Source organism: Oryzias latipes, chromosome 13 (genome assembly GCF_053564925.1).
Source record: "Oryzias latipes strain Hd-rR chromosome 13, Olatipes_Hd-rR_3.1".
NCBI classification, from domain to species: Eukaryota; Metazoa; Chordata; class Actinopteri; order Beloniformes; family Adrianichthyidae; genus Oryzias; species Oryzias latipes.
Window position 1 is genome coordinate 19,797,584 of NC_136249.1, and position 25,154 is coordinate 19,822,737.

Sequence of the window (25,154 nt, forward strand, 5' to 3'; positions counted from 1 at the left end):
CTTATTTTTGTGAATAAATAAGTAAATGTAGAAAAAACCCACAAAAATCATTCCCTACATCTAAGCTGCATCTAGACCCGATCAAGTTTTAGCAACCAAACTCACAAATTATTCGTCTAATCAAAACGAAACAGGCTACTGTGTTGTTTCTGGGGTAAAAAGACTTAGCATATGAAGCTACTTAACTTTAACGAAAATGATATTTGCAGGTGATCAAGCTTTGTTTTTAATCTAAATCATTAGAAAGGCTGCAGCTCTTTTTTGATGCAGCTTCACCTCCAGTCAGTCAGTTCAACTGTTCATCTGTTGTGACTGCATCTGCACACATGATCCCTTCTCCTGTCACAACAACTATGACTTTCACTGGTGGTCCGGAAGACTGAAAAAGTAGCCATCTGGATTAGGGTCAGTTACAGGTCTGGCACAGATCCTGTATTAGTCCACAAAGCGCGGCTGTAAATGTTTGGACTCAGGTGTGCATACGCCTGCCTGACCATAGCGTCACAGCTCAAGGGGGTAACCTGAGTTTTGTCCGCTCACAAAGGGGTTAGTGGGGGTGATGAGGGATAAATCAGCTGATCGTCTTACCATGATGAGGCCGGCGGTGATCGGGTCGCTGCAGCCGTGGCACAGCTCCCCAAATTTGGCCCAGTAGTCCTTCTTGCAGAAGAGCTGACCATCTTTTTCATAATACCAGTTGGACAGCAAGGCGCTGCACTCACAACACCTGAGAACAGGTGAAACAGATTTATGAGCATCTGAAGTGACAGTGAAAAATCCCCTTTAGTAGACCAAAGGTTTATAGAATGCTAAGAAAATAACTGTTAATTAACATCAACCAGGGCTGGGTTTAAAAACAATCAAATGAAATCTATTTTTACATATAAAATACAAATTTTCAGCCAAAATAACATTGTTGCTAAGAAGAGTTCCGCCTTTGCTCGGTTTAAATCACAAGTTATGTAAATGTTTTTTTAAACTAAAAAAACGTTTCCAGGAAAAAACTTTGATAAATAACAATACATTTTTAACAATAATCTGATAAATCAGACATTTAATTGAATTGTAAACATAAATTAAACTCATTTTGTAATAAAGTAGTGATACCCATAGCTATTACAGAACTATACGAAATAAAATAAGATATCCTTGATTGATTATTTTGCACATTGAGACAGAAAAAAATTTTTTTTACTGGTTACTTGTGAATATTCAACAAAAACTGTCAGAGACTTAGCAGAAAAAACAGACTATCGAGCTACCAGACCCTAACATTGCCGTGCATTCTGTAAAGTGTGCTATTACCTTCCTAATGACACCCTGCAATACTACAAATTACAGTTCTACAGCTACAATAACACTCTTTGTGGACTTGTCCTACACATCATTTAACATGTGATCACACCAAAACACACAGCTCAACAAGAGCTGAGTAATGGCATAAAATAAGAGAGAATACTAAATCTGTGGTTAAACATTACATCAAGTACATCAGGCTCCGCTCTGTAGAACACAAGGCTATTATTCCATGATACTCAAATGGTTTCTTTAGGATTTTTAGCAGTTGCATCAGACAAAAAAGGCATTTGTGAAACAAAAACACACAATTTAACATTAGAACTGAACACTGGAGGTAAATAAACAAGTAAAACAACTTAAAGTGAGTTTATAGTAACTGAAAAAGGATAAGAAAGACTTCCCAAAACAGGCTTTATCGCATACAGTTCACATGACTCAGTTGTTTAAACATGACTTTTGGGAAATAAAAAACTGGATGAACAGGAAGACATCTTTCCAGTTATAAACACAAGCTTCATGGAAGTAAGCACATATGTCGCCACATAAATCAAAATGTGGGCTAATCCTTTTTCAAACACACAAATTCACTGGAGTTAATGCACGGCTGACATACCAACAAGCTTGTATGCACTTGTTTATAATCTGCTGTGATCTCCGTCTAATACGTATGACAAAGTTGAGTGTCTCCACTCCTTCACAGCATTGCTCCCACTGGATCATGCAGACGTCTGGACCCGTCTCTGCTCAGACTCGCTCAAAAAGGATTTTGCTTTGAAAGGACCAGCAGCTCAGATCTGCTTCAAAATAATAAAGCTGCAATTACTGCAGCTTTCAAATGGTTTTCAATGACATTTTGTTGAGAGTCATGAGTTTAGTGGTTATGCTGAGCTGCTGGAGCCAAAAAAGAAATTTTATCCTGGAGGTTTAGGTTTATAAAGGGAAATGAAAAAATGTAAGGTTTTGATCAAAGACGAGTGTTCGTTTTTAAGCTTTTTAAGCTTTTTTTGGGGAAAAATCTAAAATCTAAATCTAAAATTTAATGCATTGCTTTGCTTAAAACATAGAACCATAACAGCTACATTTAATTTATTGTCAGCATATAATTATAATTAGATGCTTAATCCAAACCTAGCTCCTAAATGTGCAACCTCAGCTTTTCCTTGCAATTTTTCTGTTCAGCATTTATTTGCCTGGTTAGTCAAGCAATAACTACTTAAAATACTTCCTAATATCACCAACCCTTCATTGCCCCAGGCTTGGCATCTTTTCATGCTGCCCAAATGCATGTATGACCTTGAAACACAGGCAGACAGAGATGCCATTTATCTATTAGACAGACAGACAGTCTCCCCAGTGTCTGCATTCAGAGCTTTGCTGCAGCTCAGCAGATTGTTGCAGAGCTGCTTCAGCATGCAGCATGTTTGGAGGAATAGCGGGATGAGGAGACCTGGAAGTAGGTCAAGGCTTTCAGAAAATGTGTGCAGCACAGAGGCAGCGGCTACTCAGCTGTTCTGCCTCTCTGTCGCTCAATAACTGTCTTTTATTATAAATCCCTGCTGAGGCAAAGTCATACTTGGTAGGATGTATTCACCTAAACAGGCAAGAGGGCTTTAATGTACTGAGGATCAGCTCCTACGCAGCAATTTTTCTCTGAGCAGACATGGGAGTGGCAGCAGAGCATTAAAGATATGGGGGAGAAGATGAAAAACTACCAGATGGAGAAGCCAAGTTTCTGCCATTGAGTTTCATCTCTGAGGTGCTGCGGGAAGCAGCAGAGCAGAATTAATGTTTATTTTGAGATTGCGGTTAGTGTGTTAATCACATGTTGAACCGCGTTTTGTTTATTGGAGTCACCAGGACTGGGTGCACTGGCATCCACATTTAAGAGGATTATCAAAGTTGAAAAGCCTTTGCTTGCTGTTGCTCCGATATGATGCTCCCAAAACGCAAATGGGAGGAAAATTCACACATTCTGCAGAGCTCAGACATTCCTCAAAAAAAGTAAAAATAATTTTACTTTGCAAATAATAGAAAAATGTAGTTAGTATTAATGTGGATTTTACACATAAAAAAATAGTTACATGCATCCATATGTCTATCCTAAACTCACAACGATACCCTCCAGTGTAACTGAATCACTCAACAGGAAACAAGCAATAACAGCCACTAACCCTCCTCTGCTAAATTCTCAAAGGGAATTAGCTGAAAGTGTCTGGGGGAGTAATAAATTCCTCCTCTAGGTCAATAGGAGGCTGCCTTGTTTGGAGTCCCTGACCTTCTTTCATCTGAGTCCACACCAATCTGGTATCTGTTCAGGTCGTTCACTTTTGCTTACATAGAATCTTCAGTCTGAGAGGGTTTGTTTTTTTAAAGCAGAGATAGCACTGAGTGCTGACAATAAAGCCTGTTATCAGTGGGAACATTCTTTCAGAAAGATGGAGATAAATGGGGGTTTTAATAAAGTCTGCAGAGACAATTAAAAGTTTCAGCATTTTTATTTTAATCTATTTATAATTCTTTTTACCAAATGCTAAACAACAATAAAGTGGAAGCTCTGTGCTGTTTATTTTTTCGAACAAAACTCAGATTTTGGTTTTACATTTCACACACACACAGTTGAAAGTATTTGGTAGAACTTTCATTTGTTTATTGTATACAATTAAGAAAATAAGTTGCTCAAAATTGACTGTGGGCTTATTAAAAAGCAGCTCAGCTGTTCAACTCAAGTCCACTATGTCATTTCCTGTTCTCCCCTGAATTGACAGTTCTGACCCCCTTTGGGAAAATCCAAGCAAAAGCTGACAATGATAGCAGGTAACACCATGTGAAAGTGCTGAGTTAGTATGCGATGAAATAATATGACTATACGATTGGTTAAATATAGACTGTTAGTCAAATTACTATTAGCCCAATAAAAAATAAGTCAGACTTTTGGTCATTACAAAAAGTACTACTTAATCTATGACATTTCTGCAATATTTGATCACAAATTCTATCAAGGACCAAAAGAAGATCCAACTTTTTAAAATTGTTTTAATTAACTTTTGGGACGCAAAAAGAGAATTCATTTACATACTAGATGTTAAACTAAAAAAGAGGAAATGATAAACTACAGTTCAAAACATTAATGACACACTGCACACATGGTGCAGAAACCTTTTAATCTTTAACTATCCAGCTGCTGCATTAAATTATTTCAAGTGTGATGATGAAGTTGGATAGAATTCATCCTATAATGTGTTTTAATGACCTTTTCATATATTTATCACACTGACAGCCTGGGTCAATACCTAACATGATTAGCTAGTTCCTGTGAGCCCCTATGAGCTCAACAGTCAGAGAGGATGGGTGGAGTTAAATACTACGATAGACACAATGTCAAGTGAAAAACAAAGACAAAAGAGAAAAAAATAAAACTAAAAATTAACATTTAATTATTTAACTGATCTGTAAAAATTTATGCTACTCTTTATGAAATTAATATGCAGCTCAGCTTAAACCCCAAGAGGGAGATTGTCTTCTGCTGTTTTCAGATACAGCACTGATCTAAAGTCACACTTAATAAACTTTTATTATTTAGTTTAAAATTATATGCAGGGGAACACCTGCAGGAAGATTTGCCTTTGGCAAGTAAAAACGAAAAAGATCACTCACTGGTATTCATCAAATCACTCTAATAACAGGTTTTAATCAGCAAATCATTCCACTTATCACTGTCCAAACGTTTAGGAAAAAACTCACACCATTTTTTCTTTTCTGAATATATGTTAAGCAAAGTAAAATTAAAAGAAAGCTGTTAAGTTTAATGCACCTTTTGTAACCAATGCAATGGGATGGAAAATGATTTCTGCGTAATGGTTTTAGGCACGAATATTTTTGATTTTTTCATTTCCACCCACATCAGCTGCTATCTGGTTAGAATGCATCCCAAAAATCCATCCTTCTAGGCGACAGACTGGAGATTATATCCAATGATTAGACAAAAAATGTTAAAACCCATTCACTAAAAATAAAAAGTAAAAAAAGTGTTTAAAGCCATTATTCAGTCAAACTGTGTTTAGATTGTTTTTTTATTCCTGAGGAGTGCTTGGAAAATTTTTAGACCTATGTTTCTTTCCCTCTTTTACAGTAACAAGTCCTTTCTATTTACTTTCAATAATTTGTTATTATGTTTTGAGTATACCAACCAACATTTTCTCCTGGGTATTAAATAAATACATCTATTATGGCCTTTTAAGTGTTGGTTGACATCCTGAAGTCCTTTGTTTTTGCTCAGCACAGACATGCAGTTCTGAACAAAAACAAAAAGCAGCAAATGCTTTAATAAGCAAAGCTTTTAACATTGTTTTTTTTTTCTTCACATCAGCAATCATTATAGGTATAGTAAAACCAAAGAAGCTTGAAAAGCCGTGGCACAGCTCCCCAAATTTGGCCCAGTAGTCCTTCTTGCAGAAGAGCTGACCATCTTTTTCATAATACCAGTTGGACAGCAAGGCGCTGCACTCACAACACCTGAGAACAGGTGAAACAGATTTATGAGCATCTGAAGTGACAGTGAAAAATCCCCTTTAGTAGACCAAAGGTTTATAGAATGCTAAGAAAATAACTGTTAATTAACATCAACCAGGGCTGGGTTTAAAAACAATCAAATTAAATCTATTTTTACATATAAAATACAAATTTTCAGCCAAAATAACATTGTTGCTAAGAAGAGTTCCGCCTTTGCTCGGTTTAAATCACAAGTTATGTAAACTTTTTTTAAACTAAAAATTATATTTTACATTATAGATATAGTAAAACCAAAGAAGCTTGAAAAGCTCTTTGGAGTTAAAGGGTCTTGCAGAAAAAAACAAACAAACAAGAGAGTTGTTCGACTTTTACACATCAACCCTGCATCCTGCCATCATCTGCTCAGTGCTTTACATCCACACTTGTGTATACGTGGGTGTGTAATTGTAACCATGAGTCTCTGAATGATGTGGAGGCTGAGGAAGCAGGAGAGTAAGAGATATCCAAAGCAAACAGTGTTCATCAAATGACAAATACAAAGCTAAAAGATTTACTAAAGAGCTAAACCATTGCAACATATTCACAAAGGCACACATGCTGGCACTCGTATGCATAATTTATTATTAAGTCATTCACACTTTCCCTTATCTCAGGAGGACATCCATCATCAAATTCTCTGCAAAGACAGCGCAAATGCTTTGGAGTGGTTCTGATCAATAAGCCAATACAGAGATGAACCCGACCCTCTAGCAAAAACAGAACAGAAAAAGAAGTGACAATGAGAATGAGGCCTGGAGAGTGGGATGGTGACAGAAACAAATGTGACTACAGCATGAGAGTGTCAGCTGCTGTAGTTGCTGCACTAACAGACTAAGCTGACTTGCTGGCTGACAAAGACAAAGAATGACCTCTTAGAAGGGCAGAGACTGTGGGACAGAGGGGTGGGCAGACACACACACACTCATCTTTAGACGGGTGAAAGTTGAGCACAGGAAATGGCAGACTGTCTGGGGAGATCCCCCGTCGCCCCCTCAGAGTAAACATAAATAGACCAGCATTCCTGGTCCTCAGCCAAATTCCCATTGGTTGATATTTGACGGAGTAGTGTCCTTAACCATTTTACCTATGAGGAAAGTGAATAGTATTCTTCCCAGCTACCTCATGTGGGTTTTAATTCTCCAAGCATTGCATTTTAACATAACCGGGACAGACACATTTGTCTTGTTCCCATGCCCCCCTTTTTGTGCCCATCCTCCCTCCTCCTCCTTCTCCATGGCAACACAGAATGCCACAGCGATGAAGTCACCCTTTACACATGGAAAAAGTTGACATCATGGCTAAATCCCATTTTTGTGCTGGCTTGCTTTATAGTCTATCAGGAAATCCCACAACCAATCAGATTTGAATCTGTTCCCCTGACCTTAGCAAACACCGGCTCAGCAGCATACGGCATACGGCACATTCGAGATCTGCAGCTCCTGCAACAGACGAGGAAGCGGGCGCTGCATTTTAAACAGCAGCAATAGCTGCACCCTCCACGGCCTCAAATGTTTCCCACTGTGGGAGACAGTCTCTTTATCAATTCAGACCGTAAACAGGAGGCTCTGTAGCTGAATGAGGTACAGGACAGCATCAGCCGCCTTCTTTGTGGCTGTTAAGCCATCCTGAATAACTGTTAGCGCAGTCAGGGCCTTCTTGTTCCAGCCTTCAGAGAGGTATGGGAACCAGGATGAGTGCTATTCAGTCACTCTCATTCATCAGTGGATCTTGCTGACAAGAGCTGTTCAAACTCCAGACTTAACTTCTTTCTTTTTGTGCTATTCTGGTGCCTAAATAGATTTAATCCAGGTATTCTGACCCTTAACGATATCCCAAAACAGGCATTTATTTTTAGGTTGAACTTTGTTTCTAAACTGACTTCTTTTCAATGAACAAGGATTTCTGTAAAGGGTAAAATTCTGCATTTCCTTTAATGACAGCTGAAAGAAATAAGCCCCAGCTCCTCCGCAACATCTCCCTGCAAAATATGGATGGGGTAGATCGATGAGTTTTTAAAAAAGGCATCTAAATCTACTTCAGGCACGCTGATACCATCTCCAGTACACTCACTCTCTCCTTCAAATCCATCTAGAAATGGACTAACTAAACAAAACAGAACACATTAGTTTGTTATCATCAGTTTTTTTTTTATGATAATCATTCTATAAAAACAAATGATCAAGTAAGGTTTAAGAATAAACCTGATATAGCTGCTTTTGTCTGGCTTTTGTCTATTTCAGAGATTCCAGCATATTTTAAAATGATGGAGGTCAATTATGATTGTCAGAAGTCAGAACTCTGTCTCCCCCTCTGGTCATCGGCAGGAACCATCTCTAGAGTTCGAAGCACACTACATCTCCCAAGCACACAGTTTCTGGATGCCACACACCTGACTCTCATGTGCTATCACTCACGGTAAACTTAAACACTGTACTGAGCCTCACTCAGCGCAAAGTATTGTTTGTACCACTCTGCCTGCATTACCGAGTGTTAAATCCAGACCTGATCTCTTGATTTCCTGGCCCTTTTTCGTCTTTGACTTAAATTGCCGGCCCCAAACCTCGCCTGGATCCTGACTTCTCTAGTTTCCTCTCTGATGTGCTAATGCTCGTTGTTGACCTCTGCCTGCCTGACCCCGATTTAGCTTTATGGACTTTTAGCTGAGCTAATAAACCTGCTGCAATTGGAACCAGCTGTCTGCCTGTTCTTGTGACAATGACTTTGTCAGGAAAATGACGGCACTAATCTATTTTTTTTTTATTAATCAGATTCAGGGTTGAAGTGTGGCCTCTATCAGCTGTGGCACAAAATGAATATTTCAAAGTGGGATTAAAGTACAGTGGAGCGGGCTAAAGGTTAGGGCTGAAAGAGGGGAGATTATGCGACACAATATATGCTAACCCTTATTTTTTGCAATGTAGAGTTTACCTGTAAAAACTGTGGGCAAACGAGGTGAGAAAGGTCACAGCCTTGTTTTTCCATTCCTTTTTTTTAAGAAGTGCATGAATTCTTAACTGGAATCAACAACTCACCATAAACGTACGAAATTATTTTTTTCATTTTGGAAAGAAGGAAGTAAAAAAAGAAATTCTGGGCTTTTTGTGTATCCAGACTCAGAAGTATGATCCACGTGGTGGTCTGACGTCTCTGACTTTGCAGAAGTGGCACAAAAACTTAAGAGAAATGAGTCAGTTTCAGTTACTACACCTATCTCTGTGAAGCCGGTCTTCCTACACACACAGAATACAATTTCACAGACTATAAATGAAGACCGTCTTTTTTAATAGAAATACTTTTGGTTTAAGAATCTCTGCAGAAAACAAAAGATGTGAAGAACAGCTGGTTTCCTCAGCCTTACAGATCATAAATGCAAAGCAGATCACCACAGCCAAAGACCACATCAGAAGCTAGATTCATAGCAGAACCTGCTTTGTTTCAATTATCAGTCTCACTTTCCTTCTTATGGGAATTCCTTTGAGTTTAATACAACTATTTGAAGCTTTTAGAGTATTTTTTTATTTTTAAACAACATAATTCCAAAAGACTAATTTGTAAAAAACAAAACAAAAAAACTCAAGATTAAAACTAGGTAAAACAAGAAGGTGGGAAACTTTTTTTTTTTCAAAATAGAAATATAGGTTAATCTTAATGAAGAAAAATAGGTCATCAAAACGATAAACTTTTTTTTTTTATCCTTTCCTAAATAGAATAAATCATCTGCAGCTTCACTTAACATACAGCCCTTAAAGTTTTGAACAAACTTCACTGTCACTCCTCCATGACCAAACTCTAAAGTGGCTCCATACAAATTCCTCACTTACAGTATGCGCAGCCTCCCTCTGTGTCGCCTCTTTGCTGACATGTCACTGAAGGGAGCCGAGCTCTTGTTTTGACAGCCCGCAGACAGACTCATGCCAGCAGCTCTGATGCGCAGCTTGCACAGCTTTGCTGTCAGAAGCATCAGTGTCACTGTCTCTGTGCTCGGTCTCTCCCTTCCTCTACTTCCTCTCTCAGTGCAGCTGAATAAAAAAAGGGGGGGTGGAGGGTGTCACACTTCTTTATCCACCATTTCCCATCCCTTGGGAGTCGACCTGACCCCATGGCAGCACAGACCTCGCCCACAGCCGCAATGCTGACATCAATGGGGCTTCATTTCTTTTAAAATGTATCTTGAAAACTCTGCAGGCAGTGATGCGAACAACCCATTTCAGAAACTTCTCAATCCTTTGAATGGCTTCTGCTGCACAATTCTAAATTTGCAGTTATCCATCATTCAAGTTAGCCGTTCCACCTTCTCTCACATTTGCCGTGAGGTATACCAGCCTCCAAAGTGCTGCGATTTCTCAGAGATGAGATGATGAGGTGAGTTCACACATGCCTGAAGTGAAATCTCAATTCAATTTGAGTGGCCAGAGAAATTGTCTGCCAACAGAAAAGGAAGAGGCCCTCAGTGTGGTCTGCTGATAGAACATTATATACAAAATGTTAGTCCAAGGTGTCTGTTAAAGGCAAAAACTCATAAATTCAGACCAAACATATCCAACAACTACAACACATTGTGAACAAATTCCAAGTCTCATTTGTTGTCCAGTCTCATTTTGAAGCTAAAATGGAAGATGCAAACAGAATGAACAGTAAAAACGAACACACTATCTGCCTATTACTTCAAATCCCACTCTAGTGTCTGCCTAGTGTTTTTTTGTAGAACAAATAGTTAGCATATATATATATATATTGCATTTATAAATAAATGTACTCAAGACATACACTTTGTTTTATAAAGAAAGCAGTTGTGAAACTACCACACAGACATGTCTGTGGTGAAACAATGGGAAATGTATGTGAACTTTTGCTGCAAAAAAACCCATTTCTTCATATTGACTTTAAATGACAGATTTTTTTTTTTTTAGTATTTTGGCTATTTTTATGCTTTAGTTGTTTTAACCCAACATCTGGCCACGACTCCAGCTGTTATCACCTGATCAGTACTCATTGAAGAGCAACTGATAAAGAAGGTTTTCTAATTATTAGTTTTAGCCACTTCACATCAAAAAGTTCTCCACGGCTCTGTGTAAAACTGGGAAAGGCTGCATGTGTCTTCCTGAAACTTCTGTCCATTCAGAAGGTCTGAATACTGTGACGTTTCCTAAGCCTGCTAGAAGGCCCTGCTGACACCAATTTAAAATCTGATCGGTTAAAGGAAATAAATGACCGACATTGATTTTGTATTAGAAGGCCTTCAGAATGAATAGTGAAGGCTTCTTTAGCTCCTACACTGCCTGGCAACAGAGGACAGCTGAAATGCGATTGGTTAAATGCTCCAATGTGAAATACATCTGTCTGGAAGCAGCATAACCATCATAAAAAAGGAAATAGACAGAACATTTGGAATGATTTTATGAGTATGCATGGACAAAATATAATTAACTGACGGCCAACCACTGGGTTAAAGTGTGTCAGTAAAAATAAAAGGAAGGGTATGGCCATGTTGTTTTTTATAGACACAGCGGCTCTGAGAAAAAGACAGTAGGCAGAGCTGAAGATGTTTAGCTTCTCTTTGGGGAGTGATGAGGATGAGGAATAACTACATTAGAGGAACAGTTCATGTTAGATGTTTTGGAGATAAATGCAGGGAAACAGAGGGAGTTGGTTGAGTAGAAACAGTGATTATGATGATAAAAGAAGGCCGAGATTGGAGCTATCAGGAAAGAGTCCTACAGGAAGACAAAAGATAAGGTCCATGGATGGAATGGAGGAGGAGGTTGGTGTCAAAGAGGAGGATGCAGAGGATTAGATGATGAGTGATGACTCACTGTGAAAACCCCAAAAGCAAGCAGCCAAACAGCCAAAAAAAGTTCTGGATTATGTATGGCGTTTTTCATTTTATTTAGTGTTAAAACTTGTAGTTTTGATATTTTGTTGTACATATCCTGTTCCAAGTCGTAGGCTAAAAACTAAACATTGAATAAGCAGATGACTATTTCTTTATACGAGTTTACAAAAAAGACTTGCATGTCATGAACAAGGCATGCTCAGCTGGTCCTGTTGTGAAAAGCATTATAAGCCTTGACCATATTCGTTAAACTTGCAAAAACATCTGCACGTATTTTAGAGTCCAGGTTTTGTTTTGTTACCAAACCAGATCTGCATCTAGCCACTTCTGTTATCTTACAATGTGCAATGGAAAATAATGCGTCACAGCACACTGCTTTTTATGCATGTGACGTCACAATAATGTCACTAAATGAGCGTTATCTCAAATGGTTTGATACGGCACAGCATTTATTAGAGGGTCTGAACTTGGTGTAGTGGTACAGCATCAAGACGACACAAGAATCAACTTCCACTGTTACCAGGCAGAATACAGCTGCTACTAAATACAGCTGAGTCACTGCAGCTCCAAAGGATTTCTGTTAATAAAAAACTCACTGCATCAGAAAGCCACACATTTTATCCACAAGTGATCACATCTATAGCATTTCGCAGTGTATGTCCCATCTGAACAGTTTAGGAGAAATGAATAAAGAGGAACAGAAACACCAAAAGCAAAGCAGCATGCTCATTTTACACTCATCCTCATCTGGCCTTAACATCGTACTTAAATCAAAGCTTTTAGCATTTGTGTTGTACAGTGTGGGTGCAATAGACAAGAGGTTATTAGCTTAATTGCATCATTAGCAGTATTTGCCTTTTTTAGGGTTCTGATTGTCAAACTGAATCTTTTTGAAGAGGAAAACAAAGGTGAGAGATACTGCAGATATACTTATGTATTATTTTTAAGTTTACCTTATTTTACAAAATACATTATTGCAGATGATTTAGAATTTAAATAATGACCCAATCTACCAGAACAAAGTAGGAGTGGTGAGGAAGCGCAGCCGCTTCATATATGGTCAAAAGAATATAAAGAAAACAAGTATGTAATGTGTGTTTTGAAATTTAAAGTTTACTTGTCAGTTTCGTAAAATGAGAAAAATTGCTACATAACTCTTAAATCAGCAGTTAAAGCTGTTAGACCAAAGAATTCCAAAAAACAAAGATTACTATAAATTCTATATTAGAAAACAAAAAATGAATATATATATAATATAACTTAATGGACTTAAAGGCTTCTAACATGATAGAAATTACTACCGTAATTGTTAAAAAAAAAAAAAACTAACAATACAAATACAGTGATCCCTCGCTATAACGCGGTTTACTTTTCACGGTTTCGCTTCTTCACGGATTTGCATCGTGCATGGTGTTCTACATTCTGACTGGCTAAAAAGTCACTGCGCTTCTTCTCTACCTGTGCGTCAATAATGTTGCAGTTTAATATGTACACGTACGTAAAACAGCTTGCCAAATTAACATTATGTACGTGCAAATTCTCTTGCAATTTCGAGTTTCTCTAAAACCCATAGAAAAAAGATCGACAACAACTGCCTATCACTATGTTCTTCTCCCAAACAAACACAGCTGCACCGCGGGCTTCAAAAGAAGAAAACACTGCAGAGCGGAGTCAGGATGCAGCGGCTCAGTCTGAAGAGCAGTGAGATACACCTGAGTCACTTTTTTTCCGAATGTACTTTGTATTTTTTTTCATAATCATTTTAAATTTTCTCCCGTTTAATCCAATTACTCGGGTCACGGTGGGCGGGGCTAATCTTCGCGATTCGAAGCCTTCTGTTCACATCGATGATTAAAATTATTATTTGACAGTACAGAAGTTATTTGTTGAAAAAAACAATTCTAAAGTACTTTTTTTGTGAAACAAATGCTTGAGCCTGTAAAATGGTTTGTTCCTTCTTTTCAATGTATAATAGAGTATTTAATTGTATGATAATTGTAAAAAAAAATTGAAGATTCTACTTCAGGGATTTTGTCTATCACGGGTTCTTTTTGGAACGTAACCCCCGCGAAAAACAAGGGTTTACTGTACATAAAAAATATCAAGAAAATGTGACAACATGAAGTGAAAAAAACTCCACATATTTTACTGAAATACTTTTTTCTTAATAAAGTAGAAAAGATGAATGTTTGGTCAAAGTCCATGAGTGCTTTTGTCTTGATACTTGACCTTCCACCTCCATTATTTCCTTAGCTGTTGTGAAAGCCACCCTAAAGTATTCTCTAGATAGACACTTTCTTAATTCCTGGTTTCTGATCTTCTTGGAAATCTCTCTGTACTCCAGGAAAGTGGGAGTCTGCTTTTCCCAGATCCAGCTCCTCTCATGAATTCCGCTCTGACGTTCACATTCAAGTTGGTTCAACATGATGAACAGAAGAGCTTAACATAGAATATTATATCACCTCCATGATATTTGCATTGCTCTTTAAAAACACTAGAGCCAGACAAAGGCAAAACACAATTTCAGGAGAAGTGAGCTTTGAAATTTGACTATATTAAAACAAGGAACCAATCACACATTACATCAATTCTAGCAGAAAACCAAAGGCATTTATAATGAATATATAATCAGTCATAATAAATACATATCAAAATAAAACTTGACATGAATTAAATGCAAGATCTTCAAAGTAGTTTTTTTGTACTTTACTTTACCACAGGGTTTTTCTCATGCGCATAAAGTTTTAGCAGGTTCTCTGTTTTAGTTCTATTGTAAAATAATAGTAACCCTGTATTTTACAATAAAGATGGTTAAAGGAAGGACTGGAACGTGGGAAACAAGGATTCAATTCTCAAGGATCCACACTGGATTGGCTTCATCCAGTGTGGGTCCTTGGGTAAGACCCCTTGTGCAAATTCCTAACTATGTCGCCGGTGTAGGTACCATAACCGTTCCGTTCGGGGGCGTCGGAATAATTCTGTCGTCACATTATGTGATTGCTGTAGGTTGGTCCGATGACGTGTCAGATAGTGATTGGTCTGGACAGCGAGATTGTTTTCTAAACATGCCTTTGTTATTGTTGTGATTATTATTGAATGCATGTTTGCGTATAGTTTTTTTAATCAGTGCGCCCAGTGCTTTATTATTGGCAGAACAACATTTAGCCGTGCTAACAACATTTTCAGCCACGGCTCAACTAAAACTGGAATAACAAGCGGATTGTGGCAACATGTCTTTATAAAAATTACAAAGAATATTTTCAAACACATTTTATGAGGGAAAATAACTTTAGGTTACAAAAGGGAACGTGAAATGGAAATGTGTAGAGCCCGAGCAGATGTTGATGCTACATAGTTTGTCCAAGTGGGGTTACCGTAGTGTGACCTTACCTTCAGTCGAAAGGACCCCGGACGGAAGTTCCAGGCCTAACGGTTATTGTACCTACACCAGTCCATAGCCCGGAGAAAATACAGGGTTGTGTCAGGATGGGCATCCAGTGTAAAAATCTCAGCCAAACCACCTGTGTGAATCAGTGAGGGCTGATTCGCCGTGACAACCCCTGAAAGAATATACCAAAAGGTCAACAACAACAACCCTAAAGGTTGATTGGGGAAAGGGACTTTTAAGTCACAAAGTTCTGCCGTAAGGCAGTAAGAATCGGAAAGGATTTTAAAATTGATATCAAATTTGTTGCAGAGCTAAGTAAAGAATAGCACAAACTGTAACATATGTAGCACTCAACGCACCAACTTAAAACTTTTTGTTGAAACTTTTTTTAACCAAACTCTTCATCAACTCCACCCTGGTAACCGGTTCAAAGTATATCTCTGTGTTTTTCCTCACCAAGGCTCGAATCCTGTCTGAATAGATACTCTTTATAAAGGTAATGGGAAGGGTTAACTTGTTCATCCTGCTGCTGCTTCTTAAGGGTGCCACAGAGATTAGTGTAAGCACCCCTGTCTGTTTGCTATTAACCCAACTGGTTTAGGTAAATTATGTGCATGTGTGGGTTATGTCACTTCCATGCAGATGACACTCCGTTGTATTTGTCCTTCCAGTCAGATGATCTCACATCCCTGCTGGGCATGTAAACCTCTATAATATGCCTGCATGGATGAAAGTATAACAGCGTCATCAGTTGATTCAATGAGATTAAACTCTGTACTGCCTTTTTCACAGTCACTTCACCTAGGGGACTGTTATTTGTTCAACTGGAATCCCTTTCACTAAGCACATCTCCAATGTAGCAATGTGCTTCTGCTTGGTGCCTTCTGCTGTGAGGCCAAACAGTTGGCCTAGAATACAGGCACAAAGGACTTTTTAACCATAAATTGCCTGATCGTCAATAAATTACCAGAGTTTACTTTCACAGTCCCAAACTTTTGATAGATTCAAATCGCACAAATCCTTTTAACCTTTTCTCTTAGGAGTACAGGGAAAGAGAGAAACTAATGAATACATAAAGACACTTTGCAAATCCAAATTATTAAAGGTGAATTATGTGGGAAGAATTTGCATGAACACACAACAGCCTGTTGCTTTTTCCCACACACACACACAACTTGTGGTCTTTGCCCTGTGCCCAGTTACCCAGCTCAGATTACCTTTTCATACATCCAGGCAGTCAGTAACAGTCATTAATGACACACTGAGTGCTGAGTTTTCCACATGGCAGCAGCCAACCGACGGACAGACGGTCTTAGATGAGCAAAGTGCAAAGAGGCGAGACGTGCATGATTCATCTGCTTTAATGAAAAGCTGCTTGTCAAAATGAAATATGGAAAATCGTCAATAAAATTGTTTGAGGGTGAAATGGCTTGTATCACTGCATTTAAAGCTGCCAACTGCTGATTTTATTGGTTTAACACCTGAACACCACACATGTGTACACACAAACACTAGTGTATAAATAGATAGATGGACTTCTTTTGTTTTGGTTGCTTGGCTTTGATCAGTGGCTGTACCTGCAATATACTGAATGTCAATGCTGCAGAATTTGTGACTGAAAAACAAACCTGCCTTTCTAAACACATTGTTCATTCTGGTCCAACCCCTGCATAGAGTCACAAACAGGATTCAGCAAAGTAACACCAGTTCAACCCTTTAAATAAAAGAAGCAATATTCCAGGGCAAGGTATTTCTACACATATGGCCAAACAGTTGGTGTCCTTGTGTTAATAAAGAAGAGCAGGGAGCTAACGGCCTGCTGATTGCAGTTAGTACAAAGTGCTTTTTCCACTACACTTTTTCGTCTGCTCCTGATTCCCAGTAATTTGAATAAAGAATTACTCAGAAATGCAATTTCAAGCTTAATTTTCGTTCTATATGTCCTCCATCATGAGAAAAATGCTTCTTTAAAAAACAACAAAAACAGGATTTTTATTGCAGTGGGTATTTAAAAGGTTAACATGAAGAGATTTTGGAAAAAAAATAGAGGAGAAAGACAAAAAAATATATTTTCAACGATTTAACAAAGAAAATTGCAAGACAAGACATTAATCTTTTCAAAAATGATGCCAATACTGAACACTAGTCCTCAGTTGGGACAGCAAGAATCAGTCAACTTAAATTTTTGTCTAGCCTTGACAATGTGGCAAGTTTAACCTTCCAGGTCAAAACATTCAAACCAAAACAGTGTTTCTGTCAAGAAATGGGTGTGAACAAATGTCAAAAGAAATGAGGGAAGCTTTCCCTCTGTGAAAGTTTAATACTAGTTCGTTTACAGAACAACGATCCTTAGAGCTACATGGCAGCAACACTATCAAAACAATGATATTTGGCATTCCATCAACTACTGATACAAGACTGAGACTGAACCAATACAAATGTGTGCACATCTGTTCTTGGAAAGGATTATCACTACTATACATGTGCGATCTCTGGCTCAGAAAGTGCAATAGTTGTATACAATTATAGTTCTTTTTTATTCTACTTTTTATTTTAAATTCAACCCTGACTCTTATATATTCCTTAAATGTCTGGAGAACAATAGAGATATTTCATATTTTTCTAAATAGAAAGGAACATGTTTTGATCAAATAAATGTGTATTTCCATGAAGGGTACAAAAATGTTTGATTTTGTAATTCTCCAAATCATCACTCAAAATTTGCACATACCCAGAAAAATCAAGAAAATGGAAAAAAGAATTTGAATGTTACAATTTGTAACCCATATAATCTATCACTCTTCTTATCAGAAAAAGACATTCTAATTTAAAGTTTTATTTTTTTTAATAAATATGTTGATGCTGGTTGAGTCCTCCTTAGGAAAAGCAAGAATTAGGATTTTCTGTAATTTTCTGATGTCTAATTTTCCCCAATGACTCGTTTGATGTAGGTCTGGATTGCATTCGGTCATGCATTACATTTTGTTCAGTGTGTTGTGGCTGATGTGGTTGGTTTGTGTTACCTACTTGAAGCAGAGGCTGTGCCATGCACTGTTGAGGGCCTGAAGGTACTGTTCATCGTAGATCCTACGCTCGCATCCCTTACACACGGGCAACCTTTCTCCAGCTGCAACCACACATGACAAACATCACAAGCATTAAAATAACAGCACAGTAGGTTCTCACAGTGAGGCACATGTTTCCATAACTGTTATCAGAGTTTCTATGCAAAGCACAGCTGCTGCTGCCGCTGCTGTGCGGTCTGACAGAGACAGAAATTAAACATAAAGAAAGTACAGTCTCTGGTATCCTCCACTCTGACACTGATGTGAAGTACAAATCCGTGAAACACAACTGCACTTTAACAGAACAACTTTTCATGAACAGAATACAGGACATTTTTTGGTCTAATTTTTCAACATCTTGCCAATTTGTTGTGGTTTGTTAAAGGAATATCTTGTATTGAGTCTCGTATTCTCTAGAAACCAAAATATTTTAAGACAATAAAAAAAATCTGTAAGTATATTAACCAATCAAAACAAGTGATTTGCTGAAATAGAACTGAGATGTGACAAATATAAAGTACACAAATCTTATTGAAGACTCAATGGAACGAAAAGCTACAAAGTACATTAAGAAACTAAATACAGACATGGGAGGAAAACAAGTAAAAGGAAGAAAAATCCGACACAACTTTTCTTTGGAGATAGACAGCACACAGTGGAGTGTGCTGATGTTCTTTTTACCAAGTAAACAGAATTAGCTTTGTCTTTTACTTTATATGGTAGATAATGGTTTGTCTCTCTGACCCAGTTTTTAATGGCTAACATCTGTCTGTTGGTATTACTTAAAATGGAAAAAGAAAACCCTCAAAGGTAATAAAGACTTGGCTTGATAAATCATAGTTGTTGGGGTCATTGCATTTCTGTTATTGGTTCTTTAAAAAAAAAGTTATTATAACTGAGCCAGAATTGCATTTGTTGATGTATACGCTCCAGACAGAGTAGAGATGACTTGATGTTGTGGGTGACACTATCTGGAGAGTTGGGGTCAAAACATTTGCTTTGTATATGATAAAAATAAAAAAAACTTGAACTCAAATATTTGTAATTTAGCAAGAAGCGTTTGTACTAATGTAGCACCACACAGTCTTTCCTGCTTTCTGCTAGTGTACTCATGCTATGACCAAAATGTACATTAAATCCTTAAAAAAACCTTTGCTTACCCTTAGAAAGAAAATCACAATTTGGAATGGAGTGGATTATTTGTTGTTTGAGCTTTGGTGGTTAGACAGTCAAATGTTGGACCTTCCAAGGACTGTGATCAGCAAATGGTTAAATGTTATGAGGAAATGGCCAGAAACAACACACAGAAATTGTTTCACTTACAATGAAATACTCAATGTCACTATGAGAAACCAACCAGAGTCATCATGATGGTAGTTAATGTTGCATTATCACATAAGGATATCCACACCTACTTAGCAAAACCTATTTTTAATGGTAATTTGGAAGTACATGTTTTAACCAGAGTACAATTTTCAGAAAGAGGAAAAAGATGCTTAATTATAATAAAATTACAACCAAACCCATTGATAGGACTTTAACCGTTTTTAGCAATTCCACCAGGGATCAACCAATTTCAGCAGCAAATAGCTATGATGGATAGGAAGATTAGTTTGTTGCTTCTTTATAAAGTTTGTGCGAAACTTGTGTAAAAACTGTTATGTTTATTTTAAACAAATTTCCCACAACACCAAAAAAATATTTATGGATGATTCTTATTTCAAGGTTGTTCAAAAAACAAACATTCCTTGGATATTTGATAATAAAAATTAATATCTGATTAGGTGCTAGTTTGCATCAGTATCAGTGATAGATGTACTATTTTCCTTAATACAGATAAACGCACCTGCCAACAGACAGATTTTCCTTTCACCTGAAGCTGAAGCCCTGTGAGCCAACACCGCTGCTGACTTGTCTGAAAACAGTCATGTTTATAGAGAACCTTCATGGCTATTTTTGGTGGAAACTTGAAAAGGAAAAGTATAACTACAAACATAAAGCTGAAGGCACTGAAGAAATTTTCTATTTTAAGGCCATATAGATAAAGAGTGCAGTATTGGTGTAATATGTCTACAAGAACAGAATTCTAGATTTTTAATTTAATGTGCAGCTGAGATGGCCAAAATACTTTAAACTACCAACTTCCTTTCTCTACTACGACAGAAAATTTGACAAATGTTTTTGTCTTCCAACAAGTTAAAAAGGGAAGACTACGATTTAAATACTTTAAGTAAAGTGTTGAAAGTTAGAATTTTTTCCCCATTTGGGTTACAAAACTTTATGCATGCACACGACAAACATTACAATACACTTGAGTGATAAAGTCAAGTCCACAAGACGCCTAATCGCTGTAGATATCAGTACATTCATCCTCTCTCTTGGGGGAAATATTTAACTGCAGGAAAACACCGATTTAGCAGAGCCTGGACTATTTATTCTTGAGGGTATCAAGGAAAAACAGCATAGTCATGGGAGCAGTGAGGTAAAACAGTCACATATAGGCTCCAGATGTTTTTAGTACTGCAGTCCATTTGGCTAGAAACATGAAATACAGGCATGGTAAATATTTATTTTGCCTTTTTTTGCTGAATTATCTCAATTACTCTAATGGGTAAAGAAATGTATATATAATTTATATATAATTTATATTAAAAAAACTTAGCAAAATCTAATTTTGTTTAAAAAACAGAACAGGGTGACGTACAATACATCTCTTACCATACATGGGCAACATTAAACTGCTCAAGCCGGTTCACCAGAAAACAAGGTAAACAGAAAAATGTTTGTGTTGTTTGTGCATGCGATCCATTCCTTACATGCAAGACAGTTTTCAACAAGTAAAATTCCAACCCTGCAACAACTCGACCATACATGGATGTTTGGATAACCTAAATCATGATGCCAAAATTATGGCTCACCTGCCTTAAGCGATGCTCTATTCATTATCCATAGTGTTTGATGACTTTCGGTTCTGTGAAACCTTTCGAATATTCAGGAGAGGGTTTATGGGAATGTTCAACCTTCCTTCACTATATTAGTAGTTTGGACTCTGTGCAGGACAGTCAAGATCTTGAACACTCAATTGGCTCACCAATCCCTTTACAGAACTTGCTTTTTTAGTGCACTGGTGCCACAATGTTTGGAGCATGGAATTGTCCAAACTCTTTGTGTGCCAAAATATTTAGCGTGTATTCAGACTGGGAAAACCGTTTGGTCCGTTTTATTTGTTCCGGATCGAGTCCAGAAACTTGGGTTTGGTCTGTATTCGGACTGCCGTCAAGTGGACTTTCCTGTTCCAGACAAAAGCTTGTAAAACCAAGCCATGTAACTAAAAATACCTTCGCTCATCGGTCAGGAATTAGAAGGGGGGGGGGGGGGGGGGGGTCAACGAGATGCAGAAATTCTGGAAGTCCTACATTTTGTAGTCCTTGTAGGGGTTAGTTTATTCAAACATTATATTTCGCTGCCCAATTTTAAACACCTGTCTCAACGCCAGGCTCAACACTTACTGTCAAAGAAGACGTCTAAGAAGGCACGCGGATAAGTGTTTACTACATATATATTGTTGGTAAAATAGTGAGAAGCAATTTCTATCACATTAAAAGTAGTTTTAATGAGCCTGCATTATAATGAGTTGCTGCGTCTCATCGTTGTGGTGTTATGGCATTGTTTTAAGACAATTCTGTTATGGAGCTACAAGGTAGCTTTTAGGAAGACGTCACAGCAGCGACTGTTGGGCGCATGCCACGTAACAAGACACAGGAAAGCATATAATAGGTGTTTTCAGTGGTGTTAAAATAAATGAAACAAGTAAGGAGTTGTACCTTTTTGTCCTTTTTGAAATCGTTGCTTTACATTTGCCTGCGGCTCATCTGTTGCTACATTCCGGTGTTTACATCATGTGACGACTGGCTTCGGTGGCTGTTTTGGTTCAGCTGTTCTGCGCCGACGACAGATTATATTCAGATTGAGGAATCTTAGTGAACCAAAGCTCAGTCAATCGGAAACAAACCGAGACCACCTTAAAAGATGGGTCAGAGTGGTTCCTGATCCGGTTGGGTGTATTCAGACTGAAAACTTGTTCCGGATTATCAGGAGAAACAAACTCGCCCTGTGGACAAAATGTGTCCAGTCTGAATACATCCTTAGTCTTTATTTCTGTAACAAAGGAACCAAACTCAGAAACAAACAGCTCCACGCCATAAACACACCTCCACCAATTGGATTGTCTGATAAAGAAATGTGATTCCTCTCAATAGTTCACTCAAAATGGGCCTTACATCCCTGGATCAAATGCATTGCATGGACTTGGATGCAGCTGTTTGACCATGGAAGCTTTTGATGTACTGTTCTTGAAGTCATCTGAAGGCCACATAAAATATAAACATGTGTGGAGACTGGCTCTGCAGAATACTGAGCACCTCTGTATGCTAGGGCTGAGTTCTCGTTGTTCTCAATCGCTTCCACTTTGTTTTGACACCACTTATTTGACTGGGGAGTATGCTGCTGTGGAAATTTCCAAAAAGTGTCATCCAATTTCATTGGAATTCACTGAGCTCCTAAGAGCATCCCACTCTTTTAAAAATGTTTGCAGAACCAGTTGGTGAACAATGATGTTGGTATGAAGGATATAGGTTCACCAGAATGTAATAATTTGAGTGGGTGCTCAAATACTTTAAATTTCTAGTGTACGTTGACACACAAGACCTAAAACTCCTCCATTTGAGATAGTGTTTTGGCAAAGCTTTGCCTTTTTGTTGACTGATCACCTCTCCCTGTCCTCCTATGGGACAGTCCAGGCAAACAGAGGCACGCCTGCATTCCTGATCTCACTGCATAAACCTGTAAAGGTGCAGGCCTCGCCCCTCTGACTCCATAACAGACCGTCTATGTTGACAGCTGCACGATCGATGATGAAACTGCTTCACACAAAACAGTTCCAAAGGGGAAAACATCTGCTTCAAATCCGCCCCTTGATATCTTGTTTAATATATGGAAACATAAAAAAACAATAAATAATAATAATATATGGAAACATGTCAAATGAAAATGTACTCCAAATTTGAATGTGAAATGAAGTATTTCATGTCTTAATTGATTCAAACTCAAGCCTGTGTTGTGACGTTTCTTTGACACTTTTCGTGATTTTAAGGGTCCTGCTGTCTAAAAGTGGGTGCGCACATGGTCTAAGTGTGATCCCATGCATGCAAAGATGAAGGTTGCATCAAAAACTCGGAGAAAACATGGCTTCAGACGGGAATTTGATGCTCCCTGCACACGCATATGGCTTCAAGATCCGTGTTTTAAAGCGTGAACAACTCCAAAACGACGCATTTACACGTTTGGCTGCACATTCGATGGCGTTTTTCAGCAGCAGCACCGCCCCTCGCCTGTAAACAGCTGCTTACCGTCATCCTCTCCCATGTGTTCGTCCTTCCAGGTGCAGCAGAGCAGCATCAACCTCATTCACCCTCCGACACCGAGCTCCGGACAGAGCCAGCCGCGTCTGCTCAACAGAAAACCCGCTGACTGTCTGGAGGTTGCGTCCCTCCTCTCGCTGCGTCCTCCTCCTGCCAGCCGGTGCCTCGCAAGTTTCACCGGAGCTCCGCTCAAGACGACCCGCTAGTGTCTCTGAGCCGCGGAGAGGAAGACAACTAGCTGGCCAACCACGATCCCACTCGGATAAATGAATCCTGTCTCCTTTTCCTGGGGAGAGGAGGAGCTGAGATGAGAATCACAGCCACCACCGCCGTGTATGCAAACGCTGCGCATGCCGATCTGCAGCAGAGGAGGGGGACGAACGCAGAGGATGAGGTCTGAAGGGTTCAGATGAGCAGAACAGAAGCTGACCTTTCATGATGAGCGTTTCAGTTCAACTTAAACGTCACGTGGATTCAATTCGAAAAAACTTTGTTTCATGTGTGCTGAAAACTTTGGTATCTTTTCATCACATTTCTGTTGCGCCCTCATAGTTAGAGGGCATTTAAAATTCCAAAATATGCAAAATCTCTTGCAAAAACAACAACAAAATGATAATAAAATAAAAATATGGTCCAAGAAGATCAACAGTAAAAAATATATCAACAACACTGGTTTTGAGTTTGTGCTCGAATACAAAAGCTGTTGGAAAAACATCTGAGCTGATCAGGAAGTTGGTTTCATCTAACAGCAGCTTAACCCTGTTAGGGTTTGATTCTGGCCTCTACCAGCTGATTGCTTCCTGCACATCAGAGCTCTGCTGGGTTTGTGAACCATCAACTGACAGGTATTTAATCACAATTAAGTGATTAAACTTACTTTATAATTAATTCTATATTTAACTGGTAAGGACGAGAGAACTGCAGGAGTCATGGCTCTGATTAAAACTATTGCAGCAGTGGTCTGAATGAACTGCAGCTTCCTGATAGTCATTACTGGAAGAGCATTCAGAAGACTGTTAGCGTAGTCCAGTCTGCAAGAGATGAAGGCATGAATCAGCATCTCCACTTTGAACGTGGCATGGCTGTTGGTGCCAGACGGGTTGGTCTGAGTATTTCAGAAATAACTAATCAACAGGGATTTTCACCCTCAACCATCTCCAGGGTTTACAGAGAATAGTGTAAATACCCTGTTGATGCCAAAGGTCAGAGGAGAGACTAGTTCCAGCTGAGAGAAAGATAACAGGAAGTCAAATAACCACTGTTATAACCAAGGTCTGCAGAAGAGCCTTTCTGCACGCACAACACGTCCAACCCTGAGGCAGATGGGCTAAAGCAGCAGAGAACCACACTCCTGACAGCTAAGAACAGGAAACTGAGGCTAAAATTCACATAGGCTCACCAAAATTGGACAATAAAGGATTGAATAGGGCTGCACGGTGGCGCAAGAGCGCAGTTGTTAGCCTCTTGCCTCACAGCAAGAAGGTCCTGGTTCAAGTCCCAGCTGGGTTCTTTCTGTGTGGACTTTGCATGCTCTCCCTGTTGGTTGTAGTGTTTTCTACGGGCACTTTGGCTTCTTCCCACAGTCCAAAAACGGGCTTCAT

At 38.6% G+C, this 25,154-nt stretch overlaps 1 protein-coding gene across 1 annotated transcript in view; it reads right to left on the reverse strand.

The window, feature by feature from the left end:
- Window positions 1-23,919, reverse strand: part of limk1a (LIM domain kinase 1a) — a 45,298-nt gene extending 21,379 nt beyond the window's left edge. Inside the window, exons 1-3 of the mRNA XM_078930055.1 lie at window positions 23,542-23,919; window positions 18,096-18,195; window positions 589-727 (exon numbers count right to left, since the gene is read on the reverse strand). Coding sequence (XP_078786181.1) covers window positions 589-727; window positions 18,096-18,195; window positions 23,542-23,599 — 297 coding nt within the window. The 5' untranslated portion in view covers window positions 23,600-23,919. The remainder of the gene's footprint in view (window positions 1-588; window positions 728-18,095; window positions 18,196-23,541) is intronic.
- Window positions 23,920-25,154: the final 1,235 nt, after the last annotated feature.